Source organism: Gossypium hirsutum, chromosome D11 (genome assembly GCF_007990345.1).
Source record: "Gossypium hirsutum isolate 1008001.06 chromosome D11, Gossypium_hirsutum_v2.1, whole genome shotgun sequence".
In the NCBI taxonomy this organism is placed as follows: domain Eukaryota; kingdom Viridiplantae; phylum Streptophyta; class Magnoliopsida; order Malvales; family Malvaceae; genus Gossypium; species Gossypium hirsutum.
Genome location: NC_053447.1, coordinates 65800342 through 65817283, shown reverse-complemented (window position 1 = coordinate 65817283; position 16942 = coordinate 65800342). Strand labels below are relative to the sequence as shown.

Below are 16942 nucleotides of genomic sequence, written 5' to 3'. Positions count from 1 at the left end.
TTTTGTTAAGCATTACAATCATTAGCGGCGTTTTACAAAAAGCGCCGTAAAAGTCAAGCATTAGCGGCAATTTTTGAAAGCGCCAGAAAAAGTTAAGCTACTTTTTTTGTTAAGCTTTAGACACATTAGCGGATTAGGGATTATGGATGTGGGGGTTATGGTTTACTGTTAAAGGGTTGGGGTTTAAGGTTTTTAGTTTATATATGATCTATATATGATTCAGGGTTTAAAATTTATATATGTTCTATGATTTAGGGTGTAAGGAATATAGATTAAGGGTTTTGAGATTATGGTTTAAGGGTTGGGGTTTAAGGTTTAGGTGTTGGGGGTTAAGGGTTAGGGGTTTAAGGTTTATAGTTAATGTTTTATGATTCAAGGTTTAAGGGATATGGGTTAAGAGTTCATGGATTAATATGGTTTGTAGTTTATGGTTCAAGGTTGGGGTTTAGGGTTTAGGAGTTAGCTAGGGGTTAAGCATTAGAGGTTTAGGGTTTATGGTTTAGGGTTTAGATTAAGTAGTTTTTTTTGAAAAACACAACCTGACTTCATAGAATAATTAAATTTTATAAAATAATTAAATTTTAGAAAAATTTTAACATTAGTGGCGTTTGGACCAAAAAGCCGCGACAATGTGTTAAAAATTATACAAAACGGCGCCGTTTGGTCACAGGAATTTGATTTTTAGTGGCATTTTTGTGAAAAACGCCGCAGAATGTATGCAATAGTGGCGTTTTTTTATAGAAACGCCGCAAAAATGTATAAAAAAGCGCACAAAAATGGCATCGTTTGCTTAAATGATTTTAACGCTTTAGTGGTGTTTTTCTCAAAATCACCGCAAATTGCAAGCTTTAGCCGCGTTTTGGCTGAAAACGTGTGTATTAGAAAATGTTGAAAACGTTGCCGTTTCGTTTTAGGAATTGAAAAATTATATCGGAACGTAGTCGTTTTGCTTAGAGTCTCATTTTTGTTTCCCTTTCCTGCACCCAGCCCCTAATTACAGAAATCTTCCCCTTCCAAATCCCTAATTCCCCTTCGAAAGCTCTCCCAAATCCCTAATTCCAGTCATTCACTGAGTTGATCCTGTAAAACTGCTGTTGGTTTTATTTTTGTTTGTTCGATTCTTCAAATATATCGTTACTTATTCGATTCTTCACGGCATTTACACGAAGACAGAGCAGTGGAGGTTCTGTTTTTTGGGTAAGCTTGAACCAGTTTGATTTCTTTTATTTTTTTCTTTTGCGTGTTTAGGGTTTTTGCGAAATTACTCGTGGAAATTACTCGTTTGAATCGTTAACATTGAAGTTCGTCCTTGGTTTTAGGGTTTCCGAAAACGTTCGCATTTTGGAATTTACTCGTGGAATTTGATCCGAACCGATTTAATTTCTCTTCATCTTTCTAAAGGTATTGTTTTCTTCTCTCTTAATTCTAGGTTTGCCAATTTAGTCTGTTTAGGGTTTTAACCGACTTGACTGTCTTACATTTTGACCGTAGAATGTAGGCTTTCGAATGCCTAAATCTATTTTGTATTGATATCTTTTTTTAATTTGTTTGTGGTTAAAGTTATTTTCGATTTTAAAATCGATTTTAAAGTATATTCTAAACCTTGTTTTGTCTTTCTATTCGTTTTTTGTTAAAGGAATCAGGACCTTTGTTTTGTCTTCCTATTTGCAGTTTAATCAGCCTGTTATGTATTATACAGTTAGTACTCATATAATGTAATAGATTTTTATATAAAAAATACGCTTTTATAATATTTTGATTTAGATACTTAGAAAGTTTATTATTCACTTAAGTTTATGTAAAAACAGTTTTATTGAACAAGTTCATGATGATTATTTTGTTTATAATTTAATTAAAATATATCGATACTGCATTATTGTCTCGAATATCATGCAGTTTTAGCAATGTAGTCAGGCAGAGGCAGAGTAGTATTTTTTTTCTTAGTTTTTTCTTTTCATTTTGACTGTAGCAATTTAGTTTTAGCAATTTAGTCTGCAAATTTGGTACCTCTCACTGGTTTGAAGCAAATTTGGTATATTTGTAGTTGGGGCATCTTTTAATTTGGAATTTGGTTAATGTTGCTGCAAGTCTTTTTTGCTGGAATTAGGTTAATGTTGTATATCGTCTGTTTTAATTTGGTACCTCTCACTGGTTTTTTCTTTTCATTTTGCTTTAAACTTGGCAATCGCCAATTTTATCTATGCATTTAAATCAATGCTGCTTTTGTCTAGTATACGTTGCAATATATAAGTTTGCTCTATGGTTGGACGCACATGCAATGACAGCACTTCTTATATATTGTGTATCTTTAGTTGCTTGAGGAGAGCCTTTAGAACTTTGCCTTGGAGTGTTTTAGGTTCAAATGTTAAAACTATATCAACCATCAGTTTAAACAGCCTGGTTTTGATTAGTTCTGTGTTTTGTCTCATGGCTCGAAGCAATATCATGGTGAACTTATATATATCTTGCTAATCTTCATTCCTTACAGACATTGATTTATTTAGGAATTCCAAGACTAACCTTATTATTAAGTATCCATGTCTGAAAATGGCTTCTGTCTGCAACTAACTCTATTAATATTTGTTGTTTTTTGATCATATTTATTGTTTACTACTTATATAAATTATGCAGACTAAATTGTTCTACCTAAGGAAATGTTTAGAAAGTGTGAACAACAGACTTGTACTATTGAACCCACTGTAGACAGTGCAGTTCCTGTTAGTTACGTGTGTTGAAGTTGGTTACTAAGTTCTTCTGTTATGAAGCAATTAATTTTGTTGAAGTTAGTTTGGTTATATAAATCAGCAGGTTATCTTGTGCTTAACAAAATATATGAAGCATTTAAGATTACTCGGTTTTCATCTAAATGTTCTAAGGTTTCTAAACTTTTGTATTGTTGTTAGTCTGCTTCCATTGATGAACTGATTCTTGCGATTGCATATGTACAACGTGTCTGTCAAGGTAACAGACCATAAATTCCTGTTTATTTAATGCGAATATGATTTTTTTCTGACAATTATGAAGGTCTGAAAATGTTTCGTATATTAATATTTAAATTTAAATCTAAATTTGACTTTTACCGGCACTTTAAAATGCTGTCAAAAAAATCCTATTTACAACGGGACTTAAAATTGTCGGAAAAGTTTGTGGTAACTATAAAGAAAATGAGCGCGCTGGAATTTTTTTTACCATCATCGACTTAGCTAGCGGTCGAGGAACTACTGGTCAAATATATCTTTATTATTTATTTTAATTAATTAATTTTACTTAATATTTTAATCAAATATTACCTATATTACCTATATATTTTAATCAAATATATAACCTATATTTCAGATTCATTACTAATTACTTTTTAATTTTTAAAAATATTTATAACTAGTATATTTTAAATATGTTTAAACTATATTGTTAATATATAACCTATATTAGTATGTGACTATAACCTATATTTCAGATTCATTACTAATTATTTTTTAAATTTTAAAAATATTTATAAATATTATATTTTAAATATGTTTAAACTTTATTGTTAATATATAACCTATATTAGTATGGGAATATAACCTATATTTCAAATTCATTACTAACAACTTTTTAAATTTTAAACATAATTATTTATTTTATATTTTTAAATATTAAAACCTATATTTTTAATATATCACCTATATTAGTATGGGAATATAACCTATATTTCAAATTCATTACTAATAACTTTTTAAATTTTAAACATAATTATTTATTTTATATTTTTAAATATTAAAATCTATATTTTTAATATATCACCTATATTAGTATGGATATATTACCTATTTTATGTGTATTTTAAATATTAAAACCTATATTTTGTATATATAACCAATATATAACTCAGATAACTTACAGGGGTTAATAACTTATATATAACTCAACTTACATAACTCACGTAACATACATAACTTAATTATGTATATATATCATAACTCAACTTACATAACTCACATAACTTACATAATACATAATACACAACTTACATACCTTACATAATACATAATACACAGCTTACATAACTTTCATAATATATAACTTATATAATACACTACTTACATAACTTTCATAATACACTACTTACATAACTTACATAATACATAACTTACATAACTTAAATAACTTACATAATACATAGCCTACATAACTTACGTAACTTACATAATACACAACTTATATAACTTTCATAATACACTACTTACATAACTTGCATAATACATAGCTTACATAACTTAAATAACTTACATAAAATATAGCCTACATAACTTACGTAACTTACATAAAACATAGCCCACATAACTTACGTAACTTACATAATACACAACTTACATAACTTAAATAATATTATACACAACTTACATAATACATTACTTACATAACTTACGTAACTTACATAAGTCATTTATAAGGTTATAACTGAACAACTTACCCTTGTAATTTATTGTCAACATCAGACTTCAAGAATAAAGAAATGGACCGGTCTTGGATGAATTTGTCAAGGGTAAGCAATGGTTATCGAAATGGAGTACAAACTTTTTTAAATTTTTCATTTCAATGTGCAAGCCAAGAGAACATGATTCTTTGCCCGTGTAAGAAGTGTGTCAATATAAACTAGCATTATCGTGAAGTTGTATACGAGCATCTAATTGTTGATGGGTTTGCTCGGGGTTATAAACAATGGCTTTTTCATGGAGAATGCCCGCCTAGTACTTCCTCTTCAAGGATGGATGTATCTTATCCTGGTACTAATTACCATCAGTCTGTTAGAGGGGATGACATGGAAGGGATGTTGCGGGATGCATTTAATATGCACAATCATGGTTTGCAGTCGTTCCCAGCTGACTTTGTGGCACCTGATAATTGTAATCTTGGTGGAGATGCTTTTACCGAACCGAGAAGAAGTGTACGTCATGAAGAGCCGAACGGAGAAGCGGCGAAGTTCTACGAGCTACTTAATGAAATGAACAAAGAACTTTATGAGGAATCAAAATTTTCAAAAATGTCATTCTATATTTGTCTTTTTCAGTTAACATGTTTGGGAGGGTGGACCAGAAACTCTTTGACAACGCTGTTAGAGTTTTTAAGAGATATGTTTTCGTTTGCAAAAATCCCTCACTCATGTAAAGATATAAAGAAAATGATAAAAGATTTAGGTCTTAGGTACAACAAAATTCATAGTTGCCCGAATGACTGCATGTTGTATTGGGGTGATAAAAAAAAACCAGCAGTGTTGTCATGTATGCGGCCAATCTCGTTGGATGAATAGAAACACAGATTATGGGAATGACGATGAAAATGACGCACAGTCAAGGAAGAAGCCAAATAAGATTTTACGATATTTTTCACTAATACCAAGGTTTTAGAGGCTTTTCATGTCATCGAAGACGGCCGAGTCGATGACGTGGCACCATGATGGACGAACCAATGATGGATTACTAAGGTATCCGGTAGATTCTTTAGCTTGGGAATCATTTGAAAGTAAATTTCCAAGCTTTGCAAGCGATCCTAGGAGTGTGAGGCTTGGGCTAGCATCTGATTGATTTAATCCATACAAGATCATGAACACTACGTACAGTACCTGGTCTGTAGTGCTTGTTCTTTACAATTTGCCTCCGACATCGACATTTATTTACAGCCACTTATTGAAGAGTTAAAACAATTATGGGCTAGTGTTGAGACATACGATGTACTAAGAAATGAGAACTTTAATTTGTGTGTAGTTTTGATGTGGACTATTAATGACTTCCTCGCTTATGCCAATTTATCTAGTTGGAGTACCAATGGTCATTATGCTTGTCCTTATTGTGCTGTGCAAACATGTTCGCAATGGTTATATAATTGGAAGAAGTTCTCTTACATGGGGCATTGTCGGTGGTTATCGAAAAATCATAGATTTAGATTTTAGAGTTCTGTATTTGACGATACTAAAGAGTTAAGAGAAGCTCTTTCGCAGACCAGTGGATCTAAAATCTTGTTCATGTTGGAAGATATGAATTTTAGCTATAGAAAGATGAACCAACCGACAAACACGCAACGAAATAGGAGATCAAATGATAAAGCTAATGATGACTCTAATGAAAAGGATGATCCTAATGAGGCAGACTTGTGAAAAAAAAGAAGTATTTTTTTAAGTTGCCTTATTGAGAGCATCAACTTTTACGACATAATCTTGATGTCATGCACATTGAGAAAAATGTTTGTGAGAACATTATCTGTACAATTTTGAATGTCGAAGGAAAATCAAAAGACAATCTTCAGAGTCGACTTGATTTAGTCAACATGGAAATTCGGCCTGATCTTATCCCCAAGCACTTCCGAACGGGAAATATCAGTTGTCATCTTCTATTTTTTCAATGTCGAAGAAGGAAAAAGAAGTGTTCTGCATGGTGTTGAAGGGTATAAAGGTTCCAGATGCGTATGCATCAAATATATTTCGATGTGTTAGTATTAAAAATCGAAGACTATATTCCTTAAAATCATATAACTATCACATCTTGATGTAAGATTTACTACCAGTTGCTCTACAATGTTGTATGTCTAAAAATATGATTTCTTGTATTATTGAACTATCCAATATAATAAAAGCCATTTGTGGCAAAGTTTTGGATGTTCAAGAACTTGAGAAAGTACAAGATCAAGCCGCTTTGACTTTATGCAACTTGGAGAAAATCTTTCCACCTTTCTTCAGAATTATGGTGCATTCACTAATCCATCTCCCGCATGAAGCAATTCTTGGTGGACCTGTTTTCTATCGATAGATGTATCCCATAGAAAGGTGTTAATTTATTTGTAAAATTTTCCTTCATTCACCTGTATGGCTTTAGTTACAATTTTTAATGATGCTGTACATCGTGTTTAAGTTCCTATCCAAATTGAAGTCTTGCTGCCACAACAAGTATTATCCAGAAGGATCAATTGCTGAAGGCTACTTGGCTGAGAAATGTATGACTTTCTGTTCAAGATATTTGGAAGATGTTGAAACAAGGTTGAACAGACCAAGAAGAAATGCTAGACTCACTGATAACTTCGCCGATACTTATTTGTTTCAAAGTTTTGGAGAACCAATCGACAAAGTTGAAATTGTGGAATTAGATGATTTATCGTGGGTACAAGCACATCGATATGTTCTGTTTCACCATGATTCAGTGGAACCGTTACGGAAGTAAGTTCTAGAAATATGATAACTATTCATCAAGTATAAATTGATCATCTTCTAGCAATGTGCACATTTTTTTAACATAGTGAGTACAAACAAATATTGAGATCTCGTTCGCACTCTCGAAAATTACAACATCAAAAGATCAATAAGTTATTTACAGAATCTTTTCATGAATGGTTAAGCCAAACTGTATGTGATTGAAGCTTTCCCTGACAAATAATAATGTTTTATCATAACATTTATAATTACTCAGTTTACTTTCCATTCAGTAGGTTTGGAGTGTGAAGAACGTAAATGACAAAGTTAAATGCCTTTCCTAAGGTTCAAACAGAGTGGTTAAAAAATATAGTGCCTTCCTCATCAACGAATTTAGATTTCATACATAATATCGCGAGAGATTGAGGAGAACTCAGAATTGTGGAATTGTTGTTAATTCCTCAATTACAAGTTATGCTAGTGCTAGGGACAACAATCCTGTTGAGGGAAATATGGAGTATTTCGAACTTCTGACTGACATAATTGAGTTGGATTACTACGACAAATGGAAAGTTATCTTATTTCAAGGGGATTGGGCTGATGTGAATATTGCTCGTGGAATTAAGCAAGATCAATTTGGTTTTAAAATGGCAAACTTCTCTCCATTAATTCACACAGGACAACAATTGATAGATGAGCCATATGTATTTTCTTCTCAAGTCAAACAAGTTTTTTTATTCAAAAGATCCAACTGATGAGGGTTGGTATGTTGTACTTCGTGACATCCTTAGAGACTTGTTTGACATGGACAATGGAAGTAGAGATAACATCGACGACAGACTAGAAACTTTGCCCTTTCCAGAACAAAACTTAAACGAAAATATCCTTAGTACTAGTACACAATTTTAATGGGTTCACCAGGATACAGATGAAGATATTTACGGATTTTGATGTAGTAAGATTTTATGATTTTTTAATTATATGTAATATCATAATTCAAAACTTGCTCTTATTAAATATTCAATTATTTTATATGTGCTGTTATTGTTGTAATTAGTTACTAAATTTTCAATTATTTTATGTGTATTGCAGATAAAATGCCTAGAAGAAAATTGTAAGATCTAAGCATTGTTCAAAATACTCAAAACTCGGAAGAAACAAATAGTGAACAATAGACTGCTATTGAATCTTCGAATGTTTCGATTACAGCTGACGAACCTACAGAAGTTCAAAGTAATTTTACATTTAATTTACATGCGTGTTGAGTTATTGTTGATTTCTTTTTCAGATTCTTATATTAGAATATACCATTTTCTAGCTGAAAGTGGTGGGACGCGCAGAGGTCAAGGACGTATGCTACTTAAAGATTTATACGAGTTAGATCCAGTCGAGCATGTCAAAGTATGTAGAAACAGTTTTGGTCAGCTTGTTGGATCAAAAGCTCGACTTTTAGAAGGATATTTGGGCATTTTAGCGTGAAATGCAAAAATGTTGCCTATCAACTACGAGTCATGGCATCAAATGCCAGATAGTAACAAAAATCAAGCTCTCGATAATATTAAGGTAACAAAATATTAATTTCATTTATAATACTTGATTTTAAGTTTCGTTTATATTTACTTTCTTAACTTGTGTTTTTTGTAGGCGAGGTTTGCTTTAGAGGTCTCCAATACTTATGTAGAGAAGGCATTGGGAAAAAGATGGAGAGACCATAAAAGTAATTTAAAGAAAGATTATTTTAAGACAAAAACAGCCCTCGAAGAGAAATTGCAAAATGCCTCGCTGGGAATGCTGAGGTACTAATGGGAAGATGCGGTTAGATTTTGGACATCAAAGAAAGGAGAGGTATTACGTACTTCCAAACTCTTATAATTATTTTGGTTTATAGTATTTACTATATACGTAATAATAATTTCATAATGTAGGATCGTGAACGAGTTGGAAAAAGCAGCATGCAAAAACAAAAATTCACTCACACTGCTGGGTCAAAAAGTTTTGCTTGTGTAGCTGAGGCCGGGGTATTTTGAATTTATTAATAGTGTCAAATGATTTATATTACTTTCCATTAAATAATATTTTTACTATCATATTGTAGGAACTGTCGTCCGGTCAAAAAGTTGGACTCATTCAGCTTTTTGACATTACACAGGAAGAAAGATGGATCTCCTATGACTCTTGAAGCTGCAGAAATTATAGTACGTCTACTTATTAAATTTTGAATTATTTTAAATATTTATAGTGTTTATTTTCAAATGGTTTAATTCATTATTTGTAATGCAAATATTATTTAGTTATGTTACATTTGTTTTTATAATATATTTTGCGTTCTTAACTATTTGACTGATTTATTAGTAGAAACTAAAGGATAAAAAGGCGGAGCACGAAGCGATTGCTTCCAGTGATAGTTCTGTTCATCTTGAGGACATTGATAACAGGATTATTACTGAAGTTTTGGGTCCTGAAAGGTATGGTCGGGTTTGATTTCAAGGATCTTTTGTTAACCCGACCCAATATTTTGGATCCAGCTTGTAGCAATACATGCCTTCGGGGAGTCAAGCTCAAGTTGAAGTTCAGAGGTTAAGAGACCAGATGGCTCAGAGGTTAAGTTCAACAATAAACACCAATCAAGTCTAAGCAATGCTCAAACTTGTTTATAAGAAGTGACTTAGTCATCATATCTGCAGGATTTTCATGAATACTAATTTTGCTCACAACAATATCACCACGAGCAATAATATCACGAACAAAATGATACTAAACATTAATGTGTTTTGTTCTCTCATGAAACATTTGATCTTTTGTAAGGAAGATGGCACTCTAGTTGTCACAAAATACAGTATTGATTTGAATGTCTTCTTTGAGTTCACTATAGAGTCCCTTTAACCAAGTAGCTTCTTTACAAGTCTCAGTAATCGCCATGTACTCAGCTTCAATAGTAGACAAATCAACTGTAGTTTGCAAAGTGGCTTTCCAATTGATTGCACAACCTCTGATTGTAAAGAATAACCTGTGAGAGATCTTCTTCTATCAAGGTCTCCATTAAAATCAGCATCAAGATACCCAATGACTCCATCTCTGGTTCTTCCAAACTGTAAGCAAACATTAACAGTACTGCATAAGTATCTTAAAATCCGCTGAACTGCTTTCCAATATTCATTATTGGGATTCACCATGTATTTGCTAACTGTACTAAATGCATATGATAAATCTGAATGTAAACAAACTATAGCATACATCAGAGATCCCACTGCACTAGAGTATGGAACATGTGACATGTACTCAATCTCATCATCTGACTGTGAAGACAAAGATGATGAAAGTTTGAAATGGGCTGCTAAAGGAGTACTAACAGGCTTAGCATTCTGCATATTGAATCTGCAAAGAACTTTCTCAATGTACCCTTTCTGACTTAGGTACAATTTACATGATTTTCTATTTCTGAGAATCTTCATACCAAGTATCTTCTTTGCTGGTCTCAAATCTTTCATCTCAAATTCTTCACTTAGTTGTGCTTTGACTTTTCTTATCTCTCATTTATCTTTCACTGCTATCAACATGTCATTAATATAAAGGAGCAAATACACAAAAGAACCATCACTTTTTTCTTAAAGAAAACACAACTGTCAAAGCTACTTCTTTTAAAATCATGAGAAGTCATAAAGGAATCAAATCTCTTGTACCACTGTCTTGGTGACTGTTTCAAACCGTAAAGGGACTTTTTTAGCAAGCAAACATAGTATCTTTTTCTGCTACTATAAGGCGCTCTAGTTGCTGCATGTAAATATCCTCCTCAAGTTCTCCATGTAAAAATGCAGTTTTTACATCTAACTACTCAAGCTCCAAATCATGCAAGGCCACAATACCAAGCAAAGCTCGAATCGAACTATGCTTCACAATTGGGGAGCTTCACAACTGAGAGAACACATCTGTGAAGTCCACTCCTAGAATTTGACTATAACCTTTTGCAACATACCTTGCTTTATATCTGGGTTCTTCAACTCCTAGAGTCCCCTATTTCTTTTTAAACACCAATTTACAATGAGCAACCTTTTTACCTTTAAGAAGTTTCACAAGATCCCATATTTTATTTTTGTGGAGTGATTTCATCTCCTATTGCATAGCAAATATCCACTTCTCTGAGTCTTCACAGCTAACCGCATCAGAATAATTAGATGGCTCTTGGTTTGCATATATGTAACATCCCAAACTTGGCCTAGGAGTTATGGTCGAATCTAGCATGTCACATTGAAGTGTTTTTCGAAAACTATGACTCCTTGATAAAAATTAGCCTCTAAATTTTAAAAACCCCTTTATTATTATTTAACAAATCATTAAGTCGGGAATTTTGGCTTGTTGTTGCCATTATTATAAAAGGTTGATCTAAAAACCGTGAAAGCTTTGGAAAACTCTTAGGATTAAATTTCATTTTTAAGTAAGTAACCAAAAGCCCAATTTAAAATTTAAAGATACGTAATGGCCTTATTAAAAAAACAAAACCCAACTCGAACTCAAGTTATTTAAATAAAAACAATTGTAGAACAACTACAGTTGTGTGGCCACCTCCAAGTCCCTAGCAGCACCAAATTGCCTATGGCTAAGGATTACCTGTACTGTAAAAAGAAAACAATGTAAATGGGTCTAAGGCCTATTACTCGACCCAAGTCGGCCCACACGCTCGTATGCCTGTTTAGTCTAGATTTCTCCACGATTATGAGATCTACACAACCCAGTCCAGAATTTGCCACAAAAAATTGATGAGGAAATTTTCATTTGGGTGAGCCATTTTGATTGTTACAAGCTAAAAATCTATTAGGGGTGAGCATTCGATCGAATCGAATCGAATCGAAAATTTTCGAGTTAATTGAGTTTTCGAATCTCATTTTATCATCCTAACTTTATTTGAAGTTTTCTCGAATCGAGTCGAGTGAGATGGAATTCGAATCGAATTGAATCGAATATATTTGTTCGAGTTAAATTTTAAAAAATAATTTTGGCTCCTTGTAACTATTGTCACCCATCGTAATAAAATTTGTCCACCTTAATCAAATTTTTTATTAACTTTCATCACTTCATAATTTATTTATTAATTTTTTATATATTGGTTAGCTTCTTTGCTTGCTTAGTTGTTTCAATTATCTTCAGATTCTTGTCACTATGTATTTTAGAATTAAAAAATATATTAAATGTAAAAATATGATTTTTTAATAAAAGTTATTTTAAAATAAAATGTGAAATTGATACCAATATAAAATTTTAACACGAATATTTTATGGCATAATTAATAATTCAATTTTAATATAAATATTCAATATGACTAAACAATTTAATAATATAAATAATATAAAATGTGAAATTTAATTTAATAATATAAATAGTAGATATAAATAAAATTATTACTATTTATGTTTAGTGACTTTTTTTGGATAATTTTGATTTTTTATTTGAGAGTAAAGGGTGGGAAGTAAAAGTTTAGGAGAAAAATAAAAAGTTTTGGGGAATAAAAGTTTGAGGGAAAGTAAATAGGGGGAGTAAAATTTTGGAGGGAAAATATTAAAAAAAAAATTGGAGGGGGGAGGGTTTGGGATAGATGGGAGGTGGGATGGGAAGGGAATAAAAGTTTTAGGGGAAAAGTGGTAGGGAGTAAAAATTTTGGGGGAAAATAAAAGGTTTTGAAGGTTTTTGGGAGAAAATTTTGAGAAAAAATAAATGGGAGAGTAAAATTTTGGTGGGAAATAGATTTTGGGTAGATTGGGGGGTTGGGAGGGGAGGGGAGTAAAAGTTTTGGGGGGAAAGTGGGAAGGAGTAAAAGTTTTGAGGGAAAAATAAAAAGGTTTGGGAGTTTGGGGTAAAAATGTAAAATATTATAATTTGATATTCGAATTATTCGAATTATTCGAGTTATTCGAATTCGAAAACTCAACTCGATTCGAACTTGAAATTCGAAAAAAATATTCGAGTTGATTCGAATAACTCGATTAACTCGAAAAACTCGATTCGTTTAACTCGAAATTCAAATTTTTTTCTATTTTTTCGAGTCGAATCGAGTTTTGCTCACCCCTAAAATCTATCAATCAAAAGTTTGACCACACACATTACACCAAATTGTTGAGTATTTTCTCTTTGTGTCTACTATGGGCATATGACTTAGTATTTATATAATACGGTTACTATTCACTAAAATGACGTCTTAGATAGGCTTCATGCATGCTAACACATATCTTGCTCTAGACTTAACACGTGTTCATGGACCACGTGCTTGACCTAACACCTCTCCTCGCAAGCATATAGAGATATGTGAACTCAATGTGCAAGCTTGTCTTGTGAGCTAGGCTCGAGAGCTATAGCATACTCACAAATTGGATGTACGAACTCTAACATGCCCACTTCGTGGGGCCTGACCCGAATTCCTTTGAGTCTACTTGGGTTGTGGGTCAGTAACTTGAACCTACTTGAGTTCCGAGTCAGTAATAGTGAATACCATAATAGGTTTCAATTATAACATGCTGGACAATCATTGTTAAATAGAAAAATATTCTTATAAAAAATGGCTTTCATAACACCAATTTTGAGGCTACAATCTTAATTAACTCCGAATCTTATAAAAATTATAAACATAAAATGTACATTTGAAGTACCAGTTATAGATATTGCTACTACTTAAATTCCGACTCTAAAGAAAATGTCAATTTTCTATTAATTATGTTATCTTTAAATTTCATAAAATGTCATTTTTAAATTTCAATTGTGAGGAAAAATTTTATAACTAATAATTAAAATGATAAAAAGTTAAACACTATATTAATTAAATTTCTTTTTTATTTGACCTCTAACTTAGAGTTTCATAAAAAGATAATTAAATTTATTTGTAGTTATAATAAATACTACACCAATAAATATTCGGTGCAGTGGTAAGGCATATTACTCTCTTAATGGGAGAACAAGATTCAAGTCTTAGAGATGATATTCTTGACAATAACAACCGTGAACCCCAATAATAAATTATAAAATATACATAAATGTACCAAAAATAATAATAAACACTAAAAAATGAAATATAAGTAAGATATTAAATGGTTATCTCTTTTATAATAAACTATTAGGTATAGTTTGATATTTTTTTCCTTCTATTTTTTATACATTTATGCAATCCCATTTTACTTTTAAGTAAGGGAAATAAAAATTTCTCTAGAAGATAGTAGTAGTTTCCTTCAATAGATTACAACTTAAAAGTTGTTGTGATGCATCTAAAAATGGTTAGAAGTAGTGTAGTAAATTAACCAATTATTTGTATCGAGTGTGCACATCATGCATGTAATACATCACAAATATAGTTATTTTATAATTTATATTCCAAAGAATCTTCAAATTCCTAATTCTATCTCATTTTCAATTTTATCTCTAAGGTCGAATTCCAACACCACCACCTTTATTGCAATTCTATGGAGTTTCAACTAATAACTTAATTGGAGAAATCCCTTCTTTAATATGCAGTTTCACTTCCCTTATGGTTATGCTTTTAGATGAGAATAATTTGGAGGGAACAATTCCAATGTGCATCGGAAACTTGAGTTCTTCTCTCATAGCAGTTCAGCTAGGGAATAATAATTTTCATGGTCAAATACCAGAAAATTTTGCTAAAGGTTGCATGTTGAGAAGTTTACGCATCGACAACAATAAATTAGAAGGGTCACTACCACGATCTTTGGGTAATTGCAAAGGTTTAAATCTTCTCAATGTTGGAAACAACAATTTGAATGACACTTTCCCAAGTTGGTTAGGAAATTTGGATCAGCTGCAAGTTCTTACCTTGAGGTTGAATAGATTTTACAGCCAAATAGAGAGCTTTGATATTACATTTTCTTTAACTAAATTGCGAATCATTGATCTTTCTCACAATAAATTTAGTGGCTACTTACCTACCCTTTTTTTGAGCATATGCATGCCATTAGAGATGAGTATGGAAAGAAAGTTGATCCACATTACATGAGAGAAGCACTTAGTGAATTTTTAGTGAATTATACTGATGGTTTATCTGTTATAGCAAGAGGGCTGGAAAGAAAGTTTGAATCACATTATCCATTTGGACGGTTATTGACCTTTCTAGTAACCAATTCAGGGGAGAAATTCCAAAAATACTTGGTGAGCTTCATTTACTTATTGTCCTAAATCTCTCCTATAACTGTTTAATAGGTCCTATCCCATCATCTTTAGGTAATTTGTCAGAGCTTGAATCATTAGACCTCTCATCAAATAAGCTGGAAAGAAGAATTCCAACAGAGTTGAAAAATCTTGGATTCTTAGAGGTGTTAAACCTTTCTCAAAATAATCTCAAGGGACCCATTCCTCAAGGCAAACAATTTGATACTTTCACTAACGATTCCTACATGGGAAATTTGGATTTATGTGGTTTGCCACTATCAAAAAACTGTGGTACTGATGAGGAAACCCCAGCCATATTTGATAGAGATGATGATGGTGATGAATTGAATTGGAAATTTTCAATATTGATGGGGTATGGATGTGGGTTGGTGCTGGGAATGAGCATGGCATACATTGTATTCACGACTGGAAAACCATGGTGGTTGATTAGGATCGTGGAGCGAGTCCGACGAAGATTTGCAAAAAGGTAGAGAAGGCAACACTTGGGCGAGTTCAACAAGTTGCAAACAGAACAGAAAACTTCATTGCTTGGTGGTATGCAGGCCTTTTTCAGTAGCTGTTTAATAAACATTTTGTGTGGGTGCTTTGTATTATGTTTTCTTAGGTCCTCTCTCATGGCAATGTTCCCTGATGTGTTTATGATAGGTGCACTGGTTTGTAAAGACTGTCTTTATGGGAACCTATCTTTTTAATAAAATTGAAATAAGGAATAGATGGTTAATTTATTCCAAAAAGTTTAGTACATTCTTATATTTTTATGGCAATCTAATTCTTTTTGCGAAATTATAGATATGTATTTTTATATTATTTTTGGATATTTGTTTTTTCAAATTATAGATGGTATAATAACATGTTTATTTCTTAATACTTGCACATTCTATCAATTTGATTTTTATTCTAAATAATTCAATAAATTTCACATTCCATATTTACAAATTCTATCAACTTTATTCTAAAACACATATAATTAAATATAAAAAATGATTATATTTAAACACATATAACTAAATGTTGATAAATTTATATGTATGTGTGATTTTGATAAACCAAAAAACTCAAAACCCCCATAACTTAGTAAATTTGTGGTTTTATAGCATTTTCAACAAAGGAACCCAATTTCTCCCATCACCTAGGCAATAATTAACAGCAAAAAAAAAAAAAGACAACGAAAAAGCTTCTTGTAAGCCATTTTTAAATCATCATCTTTTACATTCTTATTTAATTGAAAAATCGTGTAATAATTTACACCCATCTCTAAACATAAAATTTATTGCAAAATTTATCTTTATCTAATTTGTTTGCAATTTATTTAGAAAAATGTGTAAATTTTCTAGGTTTTCAATTTTTCCAACTTGAATTTTAGATTTTTTGTAATAGTTTAAATTTTTTATTTACATATATTTTTATAATTTATAATTTCTTTTATATTTTAAAATATATATTTCATATAGTTTCTTTTAAATTTTTTAGTATATTTTTATAAAAAAAATGGATTATGGCATCCTAAGAGTGTCAAGTCCTATATTTAATATTGTAACAAAAAAAAATCAAAGCTCTTGACGGAATGAAAAATTAGGTACCAACTTGGGACAAAAAAATCATAAGTACCAAAATGGAAAA

At 31.6% G+C, this 16942-nt stretch overlaps 1 protein-coding gene and 1 long non-coding RNA gene across 2 annotated transcripts; both read left to right on the top strand.

The window, feature by feature from the left end:
- Nucleotides 1-965: 965 nt before the first annotated feature.
- On the top strand, nucleotides 966-9007 carry LOC107963731 (uncharacterized). The gene is made up of 5 exons (XR_001702001.2): nucleotides 966-1197; nucleotides 1320-1401; nucleotides 8255-8395; nucleotides 8481-8725; nucleotides 8807-9007. It is a non-coding gene; the product is annotated as an uncharacterized lncRNA (long non-coding RNA).
- A 6227-nt stretch (nucleotides 9008-15234) lies between these two features.
- Nucleotides 15235-15917, top strand: LOC121223250 (receptor-like protein 9DC3; the record flags this gene model as incomplete). The annotated part of the gene is made up of 1 exon (XM_041104385.1): nucleotides 15235-15917. A coding segment is annotated over one exon (558 nt), but the record flags the coding sequence as incomplete, so codon positions are not given.
- Between the last annotated feature and the right edge of the window lie 1025 nt (nucleotides 15918-16942).